Source organism: Podarcis cretensis, assembly GCF_951804945.1.
Source record: "Podarcis cretensis genome assembly, chromosome: 4".
NCBI lineage: Eukaryota > Metazoa > Chordata > Lepidosauria > Squamata > Lacertidae > Podarcis > Podarcis cretensis.
The window spans coordinates 16,492,268-16,509,106 of NC_137173.1; the positions used below are offsets into that span (position 1 = coordinate 16,492,268).

General features: G+C 45.4%; 1 protein-coding gene across 10 annotated transcripts in view; it reads left to right on the top strand.

Annotated features, from left to right (window-relative positions):
- FAT3 (FAT atypical cadherin 3) overlaps nucleotides 1-16,839 on the top strand; it is a 459,497-nt gene that overhangs the window by 287,835 nt on the left and 154,823 nt on the right. For all 10 annotated transcript variants that reach the window (XM_079973210.1, XM_079973209.1, XM_079973212.1 and 7 more), the window contains exon 4: nucleotides 5,189-5,250. In XM_079973210.1, the coding sequence (XP_079829336.1) occupies nucleotides 5,189-5,250 (62 nt within the window). The remainder of the gene's footprint in view (nucleotides 1-5,188; nucleotides 5,251-16,839) is intronic.

The following is a 16,839-nucleotide window of genomic DNA, read 5'->3' on the forward strand; positions in this document are numbered from 1 at the left end:
ATGGTTTCCAGAGAGTGGTAGGGGATGCTTTATCCCATGTTGATGGCCTTTCAGCTGATTCCCTGGTGGCCCGCTGGAATGCGGAGTTAACCAGGGCTATTGACTGTTTGGCTCCGAAGCGCCCTCTTCGATTGCATGGAGCCCGGAGAGCCCCGTGGTTTTCCACGGATCTGAGGGCAATGAAACAATCTTTGAGACGGCTAGAGCGCCGGTGGCGGATAACTCATTCCGAATCTGATCGGACACAGGTTAGAGCTCAACGTCGAGCCTACCAAGTGGCGATAGCGACGGCGAAGAAGAATTTCTTCACCGCCTCTATTGCATCTGCAGAAAACAGCAGCAGGAGACTTTTTCAGGTGGTTCACAATTTAGCGGAACCACCTGTAACATCGGGGCCCAGTACGGGCCACATGTTCTCCTGCAATGATTTTGCAAAGTTTTTTGCAGATAAAATCGCTCAGATTCGGGAAGAAGTAGACTCCACTGTGGGAGCAGGGCCAGGGCGGGAGAGTGCTAGAGTTCTGTCTAGTCAAGTTGAGTGGGATCAATTCCAATCTGTTACCTCCGAGGATGTGGACAGGCTGCTTGGACGAGTGAAACCAACCACCTGTCTCCTGGATCCTTGCCCATCCTGGCTTATAAAAGCTAGCCGGGAAGGACTGGGCGATGGGCTTCGTGGGGTGGTGAATGCTTCCCTCCGTGAGGGAGCCTTCCCAGACCCGCTGAAAGAGGCAGTTATTAAACCGCTTCTTAAAAAACCATCTTTAGATGCGGCCACAATGGCCAACTATCGCCCAGTCTCAAATCTTCCATTCTTGGGCAAGGTGATAGAGCGAGCGGTTGCCGAACAACTCCAGGCACGCCTGGAAGAAGCGGACCATTTGGATCCCTTCCAGTCGGGATTCAGGCCTCATCATGGGACTGAAACTGCCTTGGTCGCACTGGTTGATGATCTCCGGCGGGCTAGGGACAAAGGTGAGAGCTGTTTCCTAGTTCTGCTGGATCTCTCAGCGGCGTTTGATACCATCGACCATAACATCCTTCTGGACCGTCTTGAGGGGCTGGGAGCTGGGGGCACTGTCCTACAGTGGTTCCGCTCCTTCCTCCTGGGCCGTGTTCAGAAAGTGGTGGTGGGGGATGAGTGTTCAGACCCCTGGGCTCTCATTTGTGGGGTGCCTCAGGGTTCTGTCCTCTCCCCCATGCTTTTCAACATCTACATGCAGCCGCTGGGAGAGATCATCAGGAGGTTTGGGCTGGGTGTTCATCAGTATGCAGATGATACCCAGCTCTACCTCTCTTTTAAATCAGAACCAGTGAGGGCAGTGAAGGTCCTGTGTGAGTGTCTGGAGGCGGTTGGAGGATGGATGGCGGCTAACCGATTGAGGTTGAATCCTGACAAGACAGAAGTACTGTTTTTGGGGGACAGGAGGCGGGCAGGTGTGGAGGATTCCCTGGTCCTGAATGGGGTAACTGTGCCCCTGAAGGACCAGGTGCGCAGCCTGGGAGTCATTTTGGACTCACAGCTGTCCATGGAGGCACAGGTCAAATCTGTGTCCAGGGCAGCTGTTTACCAGCTCCATCTGGTACGTAGGCTGAGACCCTATCTGCCTGCGGACTGTCTCGCCAGAGTGGTGCATACTCTGGTTATCTCCCGCTTGGACTACTGCAATGCACTCTACGTGGGGCTACCTTTGAAGGTGACTCGGAAACTACAACTAATCCAGAATGCGGCAGCTAGACTGGTGACTGGGAGCGGCCGCCGAGACCATATAACACCGGTCTTGAAAGACCTACATTGGCTCCCAGTATGTTTCCGAGCACAATTCAAAGTGTTGGTGCTGACCTTTAAAGCCCTAAACGGCCTCGGTCCAGTATACCTGAAGGAGCGTCTCCACCCCCATCATTCTGCCCGGACGCTGAGGTCCAGCGCCGAGGGCCTTCTGGCGGTTCCCTCATTGCGAGAAGCAAAGCTACAGGGAACCAGGCAGAGTGCCTTCTCGGTAGTGGCGCCCACCCTGTGGAACGCCCTTCCAGCAGATGTCAAAGCGATAAACAACTACCTGACATTCAGAAGACATCTTAAGGCAGCCCTGTTCAGGGAAGTTTTTAACGTGTGATTTTACTGTATTTTTGGTTTTTATGGAAGCCGCCCAGAGTGGCTGGGAAGGCCCAGCCAGATGGGCGGGATATAAATAATAAATTATTATTATTATTATTATTATTATTATTATTATTATTATTACTGTAGTTAATTATGTAAATTATGTAAGTTACACACTGTCAGGGGCTCAGGAGCAGAGGCACAGGGAAGAGAGGAGATGGAGAGCGAAGGGGAAGAATCCGAGGGGAGCGTAGGAGAAGAGGACAGTGGACCGAGGGATTCCATGAGCCTCTCCAGCGAATCGGAAGATTCACAGAAGGGGGCGCCAGTGGCCAGGGCAAGGGGGGTCCCAAGGGGGCCCCCCCAGAAGCAAGGGGCCAGCAGGGACTCCCAGAGCAGCAGTTGGAAATCAGGACCAGCTTCCCCACCAGAGCATAGTGGGGGGGAAGAGTCACAGGTATCGGGAGTAGCGTCTCCCCCAGCAGGGAGAGGAGAGGAGTCAGGGCTGACCACGCCTCCATCGGAGAGTCAGACAACGGAGGGGAGGTCAGATCCGGCCAGTATCCCGGAAGAGGGAAGCAGTGACAGAAGTAGTGTAACGGTCAGGAGGAAGGTCACTGGGTTGGCGCGAGGTAAAAGGTAAAGGTACCCTTGCCCGTACGGGCCAGTCTTGCCAGACTCTGGGGTTGTGCGCCCATCTCACTTAAGAGGCCAGGGGCCAGCGCTGTCCGGAGACACTTCCGGGTCACGTGGCCAGCGTGACATCGCTGCTCTGGCGAGCCAGAGCCGCACACGGAAACGCCGTTTACCTTCCCGCTGGTAAGCGGTCCCTATTTATCTACTTGCACCCGGAGGTGCTTTCGAACTGCTAGGTTGGCAGGCGCTGGGACCGAGCAGCGGGAGCGCACCCCGCCGCAGGGATTCGAACCGCCGACCTTTCGATCGGCAAGTCCTAGGCGCTGAGGCTTTAACCCACAGCGCCACCTGCGTCCCGGGTTGGCGCGAGAGGCAAGTTCAAATGTACAGGAGCGTGGGACAGCAGAGAATGAGTATTGGGAACCGGGTCCTAAAGCCCGCCGGAGGCAGGGGGAGGAGCTAAGCGACTCAGCGTCTGAGGAGTCCAGAAAGGGGAATGCCCCAGCGGGCAGGAGGACCCAGAGGAGAAGAGAGCAGCGGAAAAGGTGGAGCAGGGCTAGGATCTTAAACTGGTGTCAGAGGGGAGGAGATTCAGACGGGACTTCGCCGATCTAGGGTTTAAGACGTAGGGCTGCGCGCTGCGGCTTTGGAATGGAAATTGAACTTCAATAAAGACTTTTGTACATTACGACAGCCTAGCGTTGTTCCTATGTGAGCTGGGACCTAGGGGCAGCTCTGACACACACCGTTTTGCCTTTGGAGACAGTGAGGGTGTATCTTGGGAAAAAGATGAACTGCAGCAGAAAGGAGATGGTGGTGCCTGCGACAAATATTGGGCAGAACGGAAAGCAATGCTTTCTTACACCCCTGACCGTTAACTCGGCACCTGAGCTTGCACGGTGACTTTAAAACAAAGCCAGCACTATTATTTCATGAGGGGGAAATGTGTGGAAGAAATAAGTGTAATGTCGAGAAACTAGTTTAGCAGTTTAACTAGTAAACAAAGCCCCTGGAATGCGGGAACATTTACTGCTGTTAACATGAGCTATATCTCTCTTTTAGCTTATCTTATAAGGAAAGGGCATTTCACTCTCGTCTAGTAATCAAAAAGGGGAATAATGCTTCAGATTTTAAAATAATCATATATTTGTCTTCAGGATTATCTGCCTCCCATTTCATATTTAACAAATTCCCATTCCCCCCCCCCCCCCAGATAAGCACACACTCACTTTCAAATTAGAGGCTTACATCAGTAATTATATAAAGTGATATGTTTATTTACAACCAAAGTCACATTTAACTTATTTTCCGGGGTATTTTATTATTTTCTTTTTCTTTTTTTTCTAAGCACCCCTGTTTCATCATGCCAATCTGTGATTTACTAAGCTAGCTAGACAAACATGCTGTTAGTGTTCAAAAGACATTTTATTCATACTGGGTAATAAAATTGCCCCTTATTATTCTGATGCCTTCCATAATGCCTGCTATCAGGAAGACTAGAGACGCTTGCATGTGGCGCTGGCTCAGAAAACCCCTCTGATGTATTGTATTAGCCTATGCAAGAGCTCGTTTCAGTTGCGATAATGAGCCTTTCTTAACTAAGAATGGATGAGATATGCAATTTATCAAGGTTTTTATGGGGGGAGGGTGAAAATGCAACTCAGAAATAAACAAACTTACGCCTTGATTTTTGATTGAGTTGTCAGTTGGAGTGTACAGAATCATAATTGGTTCTACCAAGGAGGATGTTGAAGACCATCTTCTAAGAGCATGGTGCTGATAACTCCAAGGTTGCCGGTTCAATCCCCATAAGGGACAGCTTCATATTCCTGCACTGCAGGGATCGGACTAGGTGATCCACAGGGTCCCTTCCAACTCTATGATTCCATGATTCTATGAACTCAACCTTTATTAAAGAGTTGGGGAATACTCTACATGGGGGAATTTAGCAAGAGGGCCAAAGGTAACTTGACTATTCTTCATCTACAATGTTCAGTCTTATGCATGCAAATGAATTGCTCATTGGTTGTAGCATGAAGCAACAACTTTGAATCAGCCATCGCTGATTAAAAGCAGCTTTTCCATTCCCTAACATACCTAGTGCTTTTCAGTGGAAGCAGTCCTCATAGGCAGGGAAGCTCAGATAAGTCTATATCTGTGTCATCCATCAATCTGTTTGATCCCATTTCTGCATTAATGTGCAGTTTCTTAAAAATATAATCAGTGTGGAAATTTGTATTAAAATGCCTGTTTTATTCCAATGAACACATTCCGCAGTGTATTTTATCCTAAGCACTATCCAAGTAGCATGTTCATGAAATGCACAAGGACCCTTTTTCTGTATGCTAAAGTGGTCCTCATTGGAAGTTTGGGTCTGGATGCTTCTAGTGATCCATCTGGAGACCTGTTCTTTTCCCATGTTACTGAAAATAATCCTGATCTTTCTTACAGGTCTCATAACCACGACTTCAAGAAAACTGGATCGTGAACAGCAGGCAGAACATTTTCTGGAGGTAAGATGAGATAGAGAATGTGTTCTAAAATGGGTGTGCAGACCAGGTTTGCAGGATCTGCTTGTCCTGCAGGATCTAACCTCACGATTCTAAATGAATTTGCCCGGTGCTATCACACTCCTTTGTCTTCTTTCCCCTCATTCCTTTCCTTGTGCCGTCTGATTCCCTTGGTTACTTCTGATTTTGTGACATGTTACCATTTCCTGTTACATCCAACTTGGAGAAACTATTGTTTGCACACAAACCATGATGGCAGACCGATTGAATTGGGTTTGCAACCCTGGTTTGAAGGCAGACTATGGTTTATACAAACCATAGTTTGTCCAGTTTGGATGTAAATGGCAAAATATGGAGACAGCGATGGTGGGGAGAAGAAGAAGAAGAAGAAGAAGAAGAAGAAGAAGAAGAAGAAGAAGAAGAAGAAGAAGTAGTTTGGATTTGATATCCTGCTTAACATTCTCCTTTCCCTTCCTCCCCCACAACAAACACTCTGTGAGGTGAGTGAGGCTGAGAGACTTCAGAGAAGTGTGACTAGCCCAAGGTCACTCAGCAGCTGCATGTGGAGGAGAGGGGAAGCGAACCCGGTTCACCAGATTACAAGTCCAGAGGCTTGACAACCATACGTCAGGAGTGCTCTGATGGTGTTTCCTGCTTGGCAGGGGGTTGGACTCGATGGCCCTTGTGGTCTCTTCCAACTCTATGATTCTATGATTCTATGATTCTATGCTCTTAACCACTACACCACACTGGATTGTTTACAAGGAATGCAGGGAGCTTCTCAGCCTAGTGCTTTGTATTCCATCGAAACCAACCCACTTAGTAATCATATACATCTGCCCCATTTGGGCTTGAAGGCAACATCTTTATTTATCAGTGTTGAGGAAAAGCGGCCAAATGAAATTAAATTGCTGCAGAAGCATGTCTACTAATGAGAGGTTTTCGGGCCTGATATGTGTTTTATTGGTCTGTAGGCCTTGAGCATATAACTGGAGCACAGCAGACGGAATACTTGCTGAGAATACCCCTTCAAATAAAATGAAAAAAGGCATCTATTTTTAATTGGGGAAGGAGTTGCAGGGCAGCTAATTTATTACACTTAGGCTTTAGTCGTCTGTTCCGGATTGATTCACATGCGGCTAATGAGGAATCTGTTACCTGGTATTTCAGAATAATAGGTTGGAGATGAATACAAAATCCCACTGTTGCAGGCTGTTTGAAGATGGAATAGTCAAGGGGGATGATTTAGCACACTACTGCTCCAGGATTTTCGGGACTAGTAGAAGCCAAATTGTGGACTGGCAGGTGCAAAGATTAGAGGTCCAGATTGGCTGCCACCTCTCCCCCCAAAATGATTAGAATGCATTAAAATTTGCCCATTTGACGGCATGTTTCTCAATAACAAAAATCAGACAGGCTGTTGACAGTTTGGCACTAGGTTGTCTGAAGAGGAAGAGCTCAGTTTTACGACACTTGTGAAGCGTTTTGTGAAATGTTTGGCTCCTAATGTGGTTAATTAACCTCCTGGGGGAACCTTTAATTGCCAGTATAACCATGGCCTCCCCATAGCACCACTTTTGCCTTCCGGAATTATTTTATACTCTTCCTCCCATTAAGAGTCTGATTGGCATAAAAAGAGAATAAAATTGGCTCCCCGTGAAAAGATATCTGACTGGAGATTGACCTAAAAGCTTCCGTTTTCTCGCTTGCATGGTATGTGCATGCCTAGGAGGGGCGGAGGGAGGCGTTGATGGGGCCCCAGGAGTATGAAGGTCTTTTATTTGATTCATGAAATAAGCCTGCCCTTATTTCCTCTATATTTGACTGTGACATAATACCCTTAAAGGTCTTTCTTTAGCCTATTCAGAACAAATCAGTGTGAAGCTTGAATTGGAATGAAAGAGTTGGAACTACATAGACAAAGGAGAAGACACTGAATTTGTAGGGCGTTCTGCTGCCGCAGCATACTGAGATGAACTTTCCTTGGTGAACTTTCCGTACATTTATTTATTTGTGGCTTACCGGTGGGTGTTGATGGATTCAGATATTGGTTTAAAATCTTACACATCTGTTGTGGTCTGGGACAGTAGTCCCATGTCAAACAAACCTTAGCAGTATCACCAAACAAGGAGATTTTCAAGGCTCCGGGGATGTCATAGCAATGTAGAGTTAGAAGGGACCCTGAGGTCTAACCATCTTAACTAAATCTTAACTAAAGCATCCATGACTTGTGACCATCTACCATCTGATTTAAAACCTCCAAGGAAGAAGAGTCCACCATCGTCCGGGGGAGTCCGTCCCACTTTTTTATGATCTTTGGGTGAGATTTCAATTTTCTTGGGCTTCCTCTGAACAGAGACATCCAGCAAAGTATGTTATGCCCAGCAGAGCTCTTCCACCTGATAACGTGTCTCGCCTGAGCTCTTCCACAAGTTCAGTACCATAACATAAAATCGATATAGAGAGGTTTTAAGAAAGGTACATTTTCCCAATATCACCTTTGCCTAGCCTACTTCAAGCAAAATTCTAGATTGCTAGCTTCAAGGCTCTTTCGTGGGTCTCAATATACTTGTAAAAAGCAATCTCATTATAGTCCCAGGTTGTTGTTGGTGATGATGTTTTTAAGGCTTCAGAGACTGGTGATTAGAAGCCCAGTGACACTCCCAAGACACGGCAGAAAAAGAAACTGTGGCTGTGGAGGTTGAGTAACCAGACTATTGGAAGCTTCTTAGCCCAGCCAACCACATGAGCAGAGACTTGCATTTAACACCCCTCAGAAAACAGGGTCTGGCCGTCTGTGTTGCTCTGTTCCCGAAGCCCCTTTAATAAAAAATCCAATCAGTGATCCTCTTATTTAAATTGCCGATCTGAACACTTTTATTCTGTTCTGATAGGTACTGATTGGTACTCCGTGGGCCGCACATTCAAATCCCCCACCCATCCCGCTTCCTCCCGAACTTGCAAATAAAATAGATCAAGCTTAAAAGGGATGGAGATTACATGAGCATTACATTACTTTATAACCTCCAGCAACCCCAAATGCAGTTCCTCTGATTACTCGCCAGGGGAAAAAAATGCCTTAAATGGATGGAAGATTGGGATGGTGGGTTTAAAAAGAAGAAGAAGAAAAACATTCGGTGTAGTAAAAGAAATGACATTTAGGTGGTTATCTTCTTGTGAAACAGATAAATGAAAATAAATACCTCCTACAAAGCGAGGTGTGATTGCGGTTTTCAGGAAACCTGTATTTACTTCTTTGCAGCGCTGTGCAATCTGAGCAATTCTGTCTGAGTCTCTCTCCCTCCCGCCTTCTTGTCTCTTTTCTTCTTCTCTCGGCGGCCGCTCTTTTTCTTTTGCTCAGTCAGGTATCTGAGGGAGCGCAAAAGAGATTAATATCTTATCCCTCCCGCTCAGAGAAAGCCCCCATCATCTTTTCTTATGCTGTCATTACTTCATAACAAGATGTGAGAATAAAAAATAATAAAAAGTGGGAACGGCATTCCCATGCTACCTGGTTCGTTTTTGCTGTCGTTGTTTTAAAGGCGCACTGAATATTTGAGAACATTTCTGTGCATGCCACAAGAACTCTTCAGACTACAGTGGTACCTCTGGTTGTGAACAGGATCCGTTCTGGAGGCCCGTTCACAACCTGAAAAGAAGGCAACCCGCGTCTGCGATTCGCCGCTTCTGCGCATGCGCATGATGTCATTTTGCGTGTCTGCGCATGCACAAGCGTCAAAACCCGGAAGTAGCCCTTTCTGGTACATCTGAAAATGTGCAAACTGAAGCAAACGTAACATGAGGTATGAGTGTACTAAACATTGGGCCTGCCATCACAACTTTTAATCCTATAGACTCACTGCGCTCGCAAGGACTTGTGCGGATGCAATCAATAATAATATATTCATAATTGAAGGAGCAACGTGGTTTTATGCAGTATTTCATACTGTTGGGTTTTGTACTGCACTTATTTATCTTACATGTGAATGGCCTATGGCCCAAGCGTTAATAAACCACATCTACATAATTAAAGGTGCCTCAAACATACAGTACAAATATTTATTGGGGAAGCTGGCCATGGGGGTACAAAATGTCGCATTTGGTTGCTTTTAGTGAGTGATGGCCAGAACTGCAGGTTATAAGAACTGCAGGGCTGGCACCAAAATGGCAGCCTTTTATTTCGTTCCATCCTCTGAATTTTTGTAACAGAGTAAAACAAGCTTTATGTCTTTAATGCCACTATGTTGTTCCTTTCCTTGCCTCTTTCTGCAAGATTAGCTCTTGCTTAGGTATCAAGACACGAGGTGAGTTTCACTACTGTAATGGTTATAAGGGGTTGCTTGTGCATAAGTTACCGTCGCTGCTGGCTAGATTGCCTGGTTAACCTTGCCTCGGCTGACAGCCCTTCACTCCGTGGCCGTTCAGTCGCTCGCAGAATCCGTCAGTGGGCGTTTCTTGAACCTCTTCCAGCATAGAAGTTGTTTGACGCCAAGTCTCCTCCTACTCTCCCTGCGCGGAAATCTTCTGCGCAGGGAAGGAGTGGGCAGAGGTGTGCCCGTGCTCTCCCCACTTGTTTCGGGCGAAGAGTCTTGGAGACCCCTCTCCAAATCCCCCATCTGCCCCCCTCCCCTACTGGTGTTGCGCTGATTTCCTTCCCCAGCCGATGGGCTTCCTCTCTCCCTGCTGGGCCCCTCTCCTGCATCGCTCGAGAGCCTTGCCTCCACCTCTGACTCCGATGTCAGTTCCCTGACAACTACATATCGTGGACGGGACAGGTCAGGGTTCCAGACAAGGCCGCTGTTTTCATGGCAGCTGCATGTTGTTGTTTTTCTGTAGTGCATATACATCAATCAGCCCAGACCTCTGTAGCAACATGGCTGTAAGCATTTTGCAAATCAGCCCTTTGCCGGGGGCTTCCTTTCCCTCCCGTCTCTTTGCTGCGTGTTCGTATACTGAAATTAGTTGTCTGATTCTGTTCAGGTAGCAAATGGAGTGACAGCTGTCTGACGCGCATGCTGAAAGTGAATCATTTTCAGATATGAATATACAAGCGTCTCCTCTCTTTTTACCACCAGTTTCCTTTGAGGTGGAGAGAATATAAATTACGGCTGCTCTGCTCTGCCAGTGTACATGTGCAGTTTGATGGAAGTGAAATGTTTAATCCAGTTACAGCTCATTGACTTGCACATTGATGCTCTAAAACGGGGAAAGGGAAAGAGATCCAAACCTTTGTGCTCAGCTCCAATACTGAGCAGCTTTGGAATGAGCTCTAGCGCACGTCAGGTCATTTGTGCCTTCCTGGGCAGCTGGCTAGCACTAGATCTGTGTTGAATCCTGCCCCCTGCCCCCAATTTTTGGGTAATCTCATCCCCATGAGAAATATTCTGGAGTTTTTTTTCCTGCCTCTTTCTCACAGTGCTTGAGAAATCATATATTTTCATTTTAGATGCGTTCGCACTTAATGGACATAAAAGGTGGGCAAGGGGTGCCATCTTTGCTATCTCTTGCTAGTCTGTGGGGTTTCCAGCCCACAGTCACCCCCCCCCCAATAAAAAACCCCGCACTGATATCCTTGGCTCAGCTTTCCTTTCCTAGGAAGGCTGTGGAGCACAGACCAGTGGAAAGATGATTTGCAGAATGAAAGGAATGGCTGCTCGGCCAGTGCAAAAAGCAAAACAACAACAACAACCGACATTCCACCCATGGAATATTTCACCAAAATCTTCCACCATTTGATAATCTCAGAATGCAATTTCTTTTCTCATTACCTGACCTAGAATAGTCAAAGTCGGGGATATTTAATGGGAGAGGAAAAAATGGCAAAGCTCTTATCTAGTTCTGCCGTGACAGTTTTTGTGTCTAGTAAGTTGAGATTTTTATAGAACCTCATGCCTTAAGAGCTCTCTCTTTAGCAAGGGAGAGCTTTAGTTGATAATAGGAGACAGATTTCGCTTTACAGAGCTCCATCTGGACACCACAAATGTGTTTCTTGAGCAATTTTGTCCTTTACAGACACACATGTGAACTTTATTAACAGCAAGTGTTTTCATATTGTGAAACAGGCATAAGCTCCACCCTGTTCCCACCAATTTATTAGTGGATTTAGTTGTCTTAAAGAACTTTCCTCTTCATATATACCCCTGTATGCTTTAAGGCCTTCAGAGAAGACTTCGCCCCCCTCCCCAATCCATTTCAATGTCTTCTCTAGTCACCCTCTGGGTGAAATCTGACCTTTGTCCCTTATGTTCTTTAATTCACACATGTGGGTAGCCACTTCTGGTCATTATGTGTGCTACTGAGGCATGTGGGATATTATCTGTTTCTACTTAGTTACTACAAGTCATGACTTCTTGAACATTTCAAAGTTCAACGAGTCTATGCGAGTTAGTGGAGCATGAGGCTTCTGCACGCATAGAAGCATGGAGTCATAGAATTGTAGACTTGGAAGGAACCTTGAGGGCCAGCTAGTCCAGTCTAAAGCATCCATGACTGATGTCCATCCAACCTCTGCTTAAAAACCTCCATGAAGAGTCTTCCATGTAAGTAATTTGTCCTGAGACGAGGTCTGAGAAGAAAAACTAAGTAGGCACAACACTGGTCAGAAATATTAGCAGTCCTTGGCACTGCAGAGTTGCTGTAAGCATCCTCTCTCCTTCTCTTTCCGAGCACAGCCCTTCAATCAATAATAGGGGTACAAAAAGTTGGGATGTAAGATATAATAATAATAATAATAATAATATAATAATAATAATGATTTATTATTTATACCCTGCCCATCTGACTGGGTTTCCCCAGCCACTCTGTGCAGCTCCCAACAGAATATTAAAAACAAGATAAAACATCAAACACTAAAAACTTCCCTAAACAGGGCTGCCTGCACATGTCTTCTAAAAGTCAGATAGTTGTTTATTTCCTTGACATCTGATGGGAGGGCTTTCCAGATGACATTGCTTTCCATTCCTACCTGTATTTGTCACATACAGCACTGTTTCTGTTTTGCTGCAGTTTGTCTTTCACTGGAAACGACTTTGTTCGTGCTGCGAGCTATGCTGCTAATCATAATATGCACTCCAGGGATGTTTTGGGAATTCTCTTCCTAGCTCCTCCCCCCTCTAAATATTTTTTGCACTTCCATCAAACTTCAAATTATCCCTGAATCTGTTTGGCTATTGCTGTTTTTGCTACGGAAGAGATTTAGTCATTTTCAAACACTGGCCACAAGTCTAACAGACTCAAATCTTAACTTAAGATTTTGTACAGCCATTCCTGTTATAACCTTGCCCACATTTGTCATAGCACACTGACTATCCCTTCCTGACGTGAAGTTTTAAAATGGGCAAGAGTCTGCCTGAGACTTAATGGTTTCCCAAGAAGGCATTCGGTGAATTGGAACTTGCCCTTATGTCTCGAATATTCGCTTGCATAACTAGACAGAAATTCTCTGGGATGACTCCTGCGTTTCCCAGAAATAAAGCAGCTATGTAGTTAAGGCTATATTTTGGAGAACTTGGGCTGGCCAAGTAAGAATGGGAAGTGAAGGCAGAATGTAGAATAAAAGCCACATGTGGTAATAAAAGGAATGCTAAGGCCAGGACTTCACCAGCCCTGTGCACCGAGCAAGTCATCCATAATAGGTTTAAGAATCTGCTTTATTCTCATTTTGACTAATAGAATTGCAGCGTTGGAAGGGATCCCGGGGGTGATCTAGTCCAGTGTTTCCCAACCTTGTGCCTCCAGCTGTTTTTGGACTACAATTCCCATCATCCCTTGCCACTGGTCTTGCTAGTCAGGGATGATGGGAGTTGTAGTTCAAAAACAGCTGGAGGCACAAGGTTGGGAAACACTGATTTCTAGTCCAACCCCCTGCCATGCAGGAATCTCCGCTAAATCATACATACAGAATTTGGGTGGCTGGTGAAAACACTCTACGCTCTAAAGAGTTTTCCCTCTGAGATCATGCCCAGTGTTTGTACGCTGGTTCTTAGCTTACCTAGCTTTTTCTATTGAGGTTGGGGTTTTTTGTTGCATTTTAAAATGTTTTTATCTTTTATTATGTTTTATTATGTGCTATTAGGGGTGGTGAACAATTGTAAAACAAAACCCAAAAAACTTGTTCTGCAGAATGAGAAAGTCTGGCTGCTGTTACAGTTGTCTTTATTGATAAGTAGGCACATAGATTGCCATGCTGCTCCTAATTAATAGGTTCCAAAGAGATGAAGGATTGTCAGCTGCATCGCTGAGAGCGGTCCTGTTTGATTTTCAGGTCGAGTAGCTCCCCCCTCTTTTTTTTTTTTTTTACATGTGGCCTGCAGTCTACAGCGAAATTCTGCCAAGCAGCTAACAGCATCGTTTCAGAGACTGCTGTCTTCCTACCTCCTGCTCTTACCGCAGTTTGGGGAGTCTTCTATGCCCCTTAATTTTTAAGAGAGGCACTTGAGAAGCACGACTGTTCAAAAACAGTAGGAAGGCTAAATTATGTTCCTTTAGTCAGCAGTTTTATAACACAAAACGCAGTTAAGGGTTTTCTGCTTTAACTGGAGTGAGTGTGAACAAAGAAATGAGACAGTTATGCTGTGAGATATATACCGGTATATAGTAGACACAAGATTTACCCACCCGGGAAGAATGGCAGATAAAGCTGATGGACTATATGGAATTGGCGGAAATGACTGGCAGAATCCGAGACCAGGGAGAAGAGTCGGTGGAAGAAGATTGGAAAAAAATTAAAGATTACTTATAGAAATACTGTAAAATTAATGAGCTTTAGAAAAATGGTGCAATGAAGTTATATGGCTTTGGCAGAAATGTTATAAGGAACTAGGTACAGATAGATTGTTAATGTATTAAAGGGAAAAAAACAAGGTTAGAATATGTTAAGATTAATTACAGGACAGAAAACAGAGGAAGATGGAAAGGAATTGCTGAAACAGTTAATTGAAGTGGAATACAAAAAGGGAGGCGTGAGGAAGTCAATGAAACAAGAGAATGAAAGCCAAGATTGAAAATATTGGAAGTGTTTTTAGTTGTTTTTGTTTTGTTTTGTTAATTCAATGTTCTACATAGTGTTTTTGTTTTTGTTTTTGTATTGTATTATATTGATTTGTTTAATTCTTTTTCTTTCTTTTTGTAATCTTTAAACTCTTAATAAATATTATTTTTTAAAAAAAGAGAGAGATATATATAGTAGATTTTACAAGACTTGAGGGCAGTGCAATATTTTCAGCATCGCCCACAGCAAGCATGTTTTCTCCTTCTCCTCCTCCTCCTCCTCCTCCTCCTCCTCCTCCTCCTCCTCCTCCTCCTCTCTGTCTCTCTTGGGTTCTGGTTCTCTTATGGATTATTCAGACACTTTCTCTGAATTTTCAACTTTTGTTAGAAAAAAAGGGGGAAGCCTCTGCCTGTCACTTTTCCTTTCCTTTCTTATGTCTTCTTCTTTGGCGATCACTCGTAGCTGAGTAAGATTGTCTTCAGTTAAATAACATTAAACATATTGGGCTATTCAGCAGTGATTCTCTGACACACACTCCTGACACTTCAACACCTCTGACTGTAGGCCTGGTATTTGTCCTGTGGACAATGATGGTTCCTCCATCACATAACAATAATAATTAAAATATTCCTGATGCATCAAATAGTCCCCAGCATCCTCTCTCCCATAAGGGCCATCCATATGCTTACGAGAAGGACACGAGAGCAACAGGCCTCTTCCACTGTTGTTCGCAAGTGACTGGAACGGTCTCCAGTGATGAGTCTAGTCCCATTTTATAGAACCCTAAACCTAGATTCTGCTGGGCTGGAAGAAGTTTGGATGAGGCAGGAGTGCCCCTTCTTCAACCCTGCGGGCAAGCGAGCTCCGTTGCTCCACTGCTTACAGGTGCAATGGCTGGCCACTGCTTCCCCAAACAGCAAATTGGGTGGAAGTGACCACTGCTGGTGTCCAGTAACCAGCAGAAACCCTCAGAACAAGGTGTTTGGCATTGGGAAGGCCAGCAATACAGTGGTGCCTCGCAAGACGAAAATAATTCGTTCCGCGGGTCTCTTCGTCTAGCGGTTTTTTCGTCTTGCGAAGCATCCCTATTAGCGGCTTAGCGGATTAGCGCTATTAGTGGCTTAGCGGCTAAGTGGCTATTAGCGGCTTAGCAGCTTAGAAAAAGAGGGGGGAAAGGGAAAAAACTCGCAAGACTCGCAAGACGTTTTCGTCTTGCGAAGCAAGCCCATACGGAAATTCGTCTTGTGAAGCGCCTCGAAAAATGGAAAACCCTTTCGTCTAGCGGGTTTTTCGTCTTGCGAGGCACCACGGTACATTGCTGAATCCTGAGTCAACTGCTGTGCTGTTTTGTGATGGCAACAGACCTGAACAGGGCTTTTCTACCGCAACACCCTGAGCTACATTGCAAAAATGTTGTTTCCTCTTCCACACACAAGCAGTGGGATTGTGGATGCAAGAGTCACTGCACCCCTTCCTTTACACACCATAACTGCTGGCCAGGGGTTTGGATTGGTCTGCCTGTTAGTGACTACTTTGTGGTAGCAGATTCCATGGTTTGGCTATGCATTGTGTGAAGAAGTTATTTCTGTTGTCTGTCCTGATTTTCTCACAATTCAGCTTTATTGGATGATCCTGAGTTCTCATGTTATGAGAGAGGCAGAACACTATACATCATTTTATAGACTTCTGTCCTTCTTCCCCTTACTCTCCTTTTTTTAAAACTAAAAAGAGAGAACAAAAAGTATGCATCTTTACCCCTAGGGAAGTTTTACGAGACGCCTGGTAATTTTGGCTGTTCTGCACCTTTTCTAGCTGAATATCCAGCCATTTTCAACATCAAAAGTTTCTGAGACGTAGGGACCAGAAGTGTACGCACTATTCTATGTGTCGTCACGCCATAGATTTGTATAAGGGCAGTACAATGCGCATCCTAGGTGTAATCCAAATTTGTTGCGAAGGGTTTGTTTAGATTTATTGCTTGCTGTGCCCCCGAGGTTCAGGAAATCTAACGTAATGTAACATAATGGAATAACTACATAAGCCCCATAATTAAAATAAATGGAGCAGGCCATCAGGAGAAGAGGAGGCAGCAGAAGAGAATATCGGGGTAAATAAAATTGCATGGTTCTCGCTCGAGGAAAAGATAAGAATCATAGAATCATAGAGTTGGAAGAGACCACAAGGGCCATCGAGTCCAACCCCCTGCCAAGCAGGAAACACCATCAGAGCACTCCTGACATATGGTTGTCAAGCCTCTGCTTAAAGACCTCCAAAGAAGGAGACTCCACCACACTCCTTGGCAGCAAATTCCACTGTCAAATAGCTCTTACTGTCAGGAAGTTCTTCCTAATGTTTAGGTGGAATCTTCTTTCTTGTAGTTTGGAACCATAGCTCCGTGTCCACTTCTCTGGAGCAGCAGAAAACAACCTTTCTCCCTCCTCTATGTGACATCCTTTTATATATTTGAACATGGCTATCATATCACCCCTTAACCTCCTCTTCTCCAGGCTAAACATGCCCAGCTCCCTTAGCCGTTCTTCATAAGGCATCATTTCCAGGCCTTTGACCATTTTGGTTGCCCTCCTCTGGACCCGTTCCAGTTT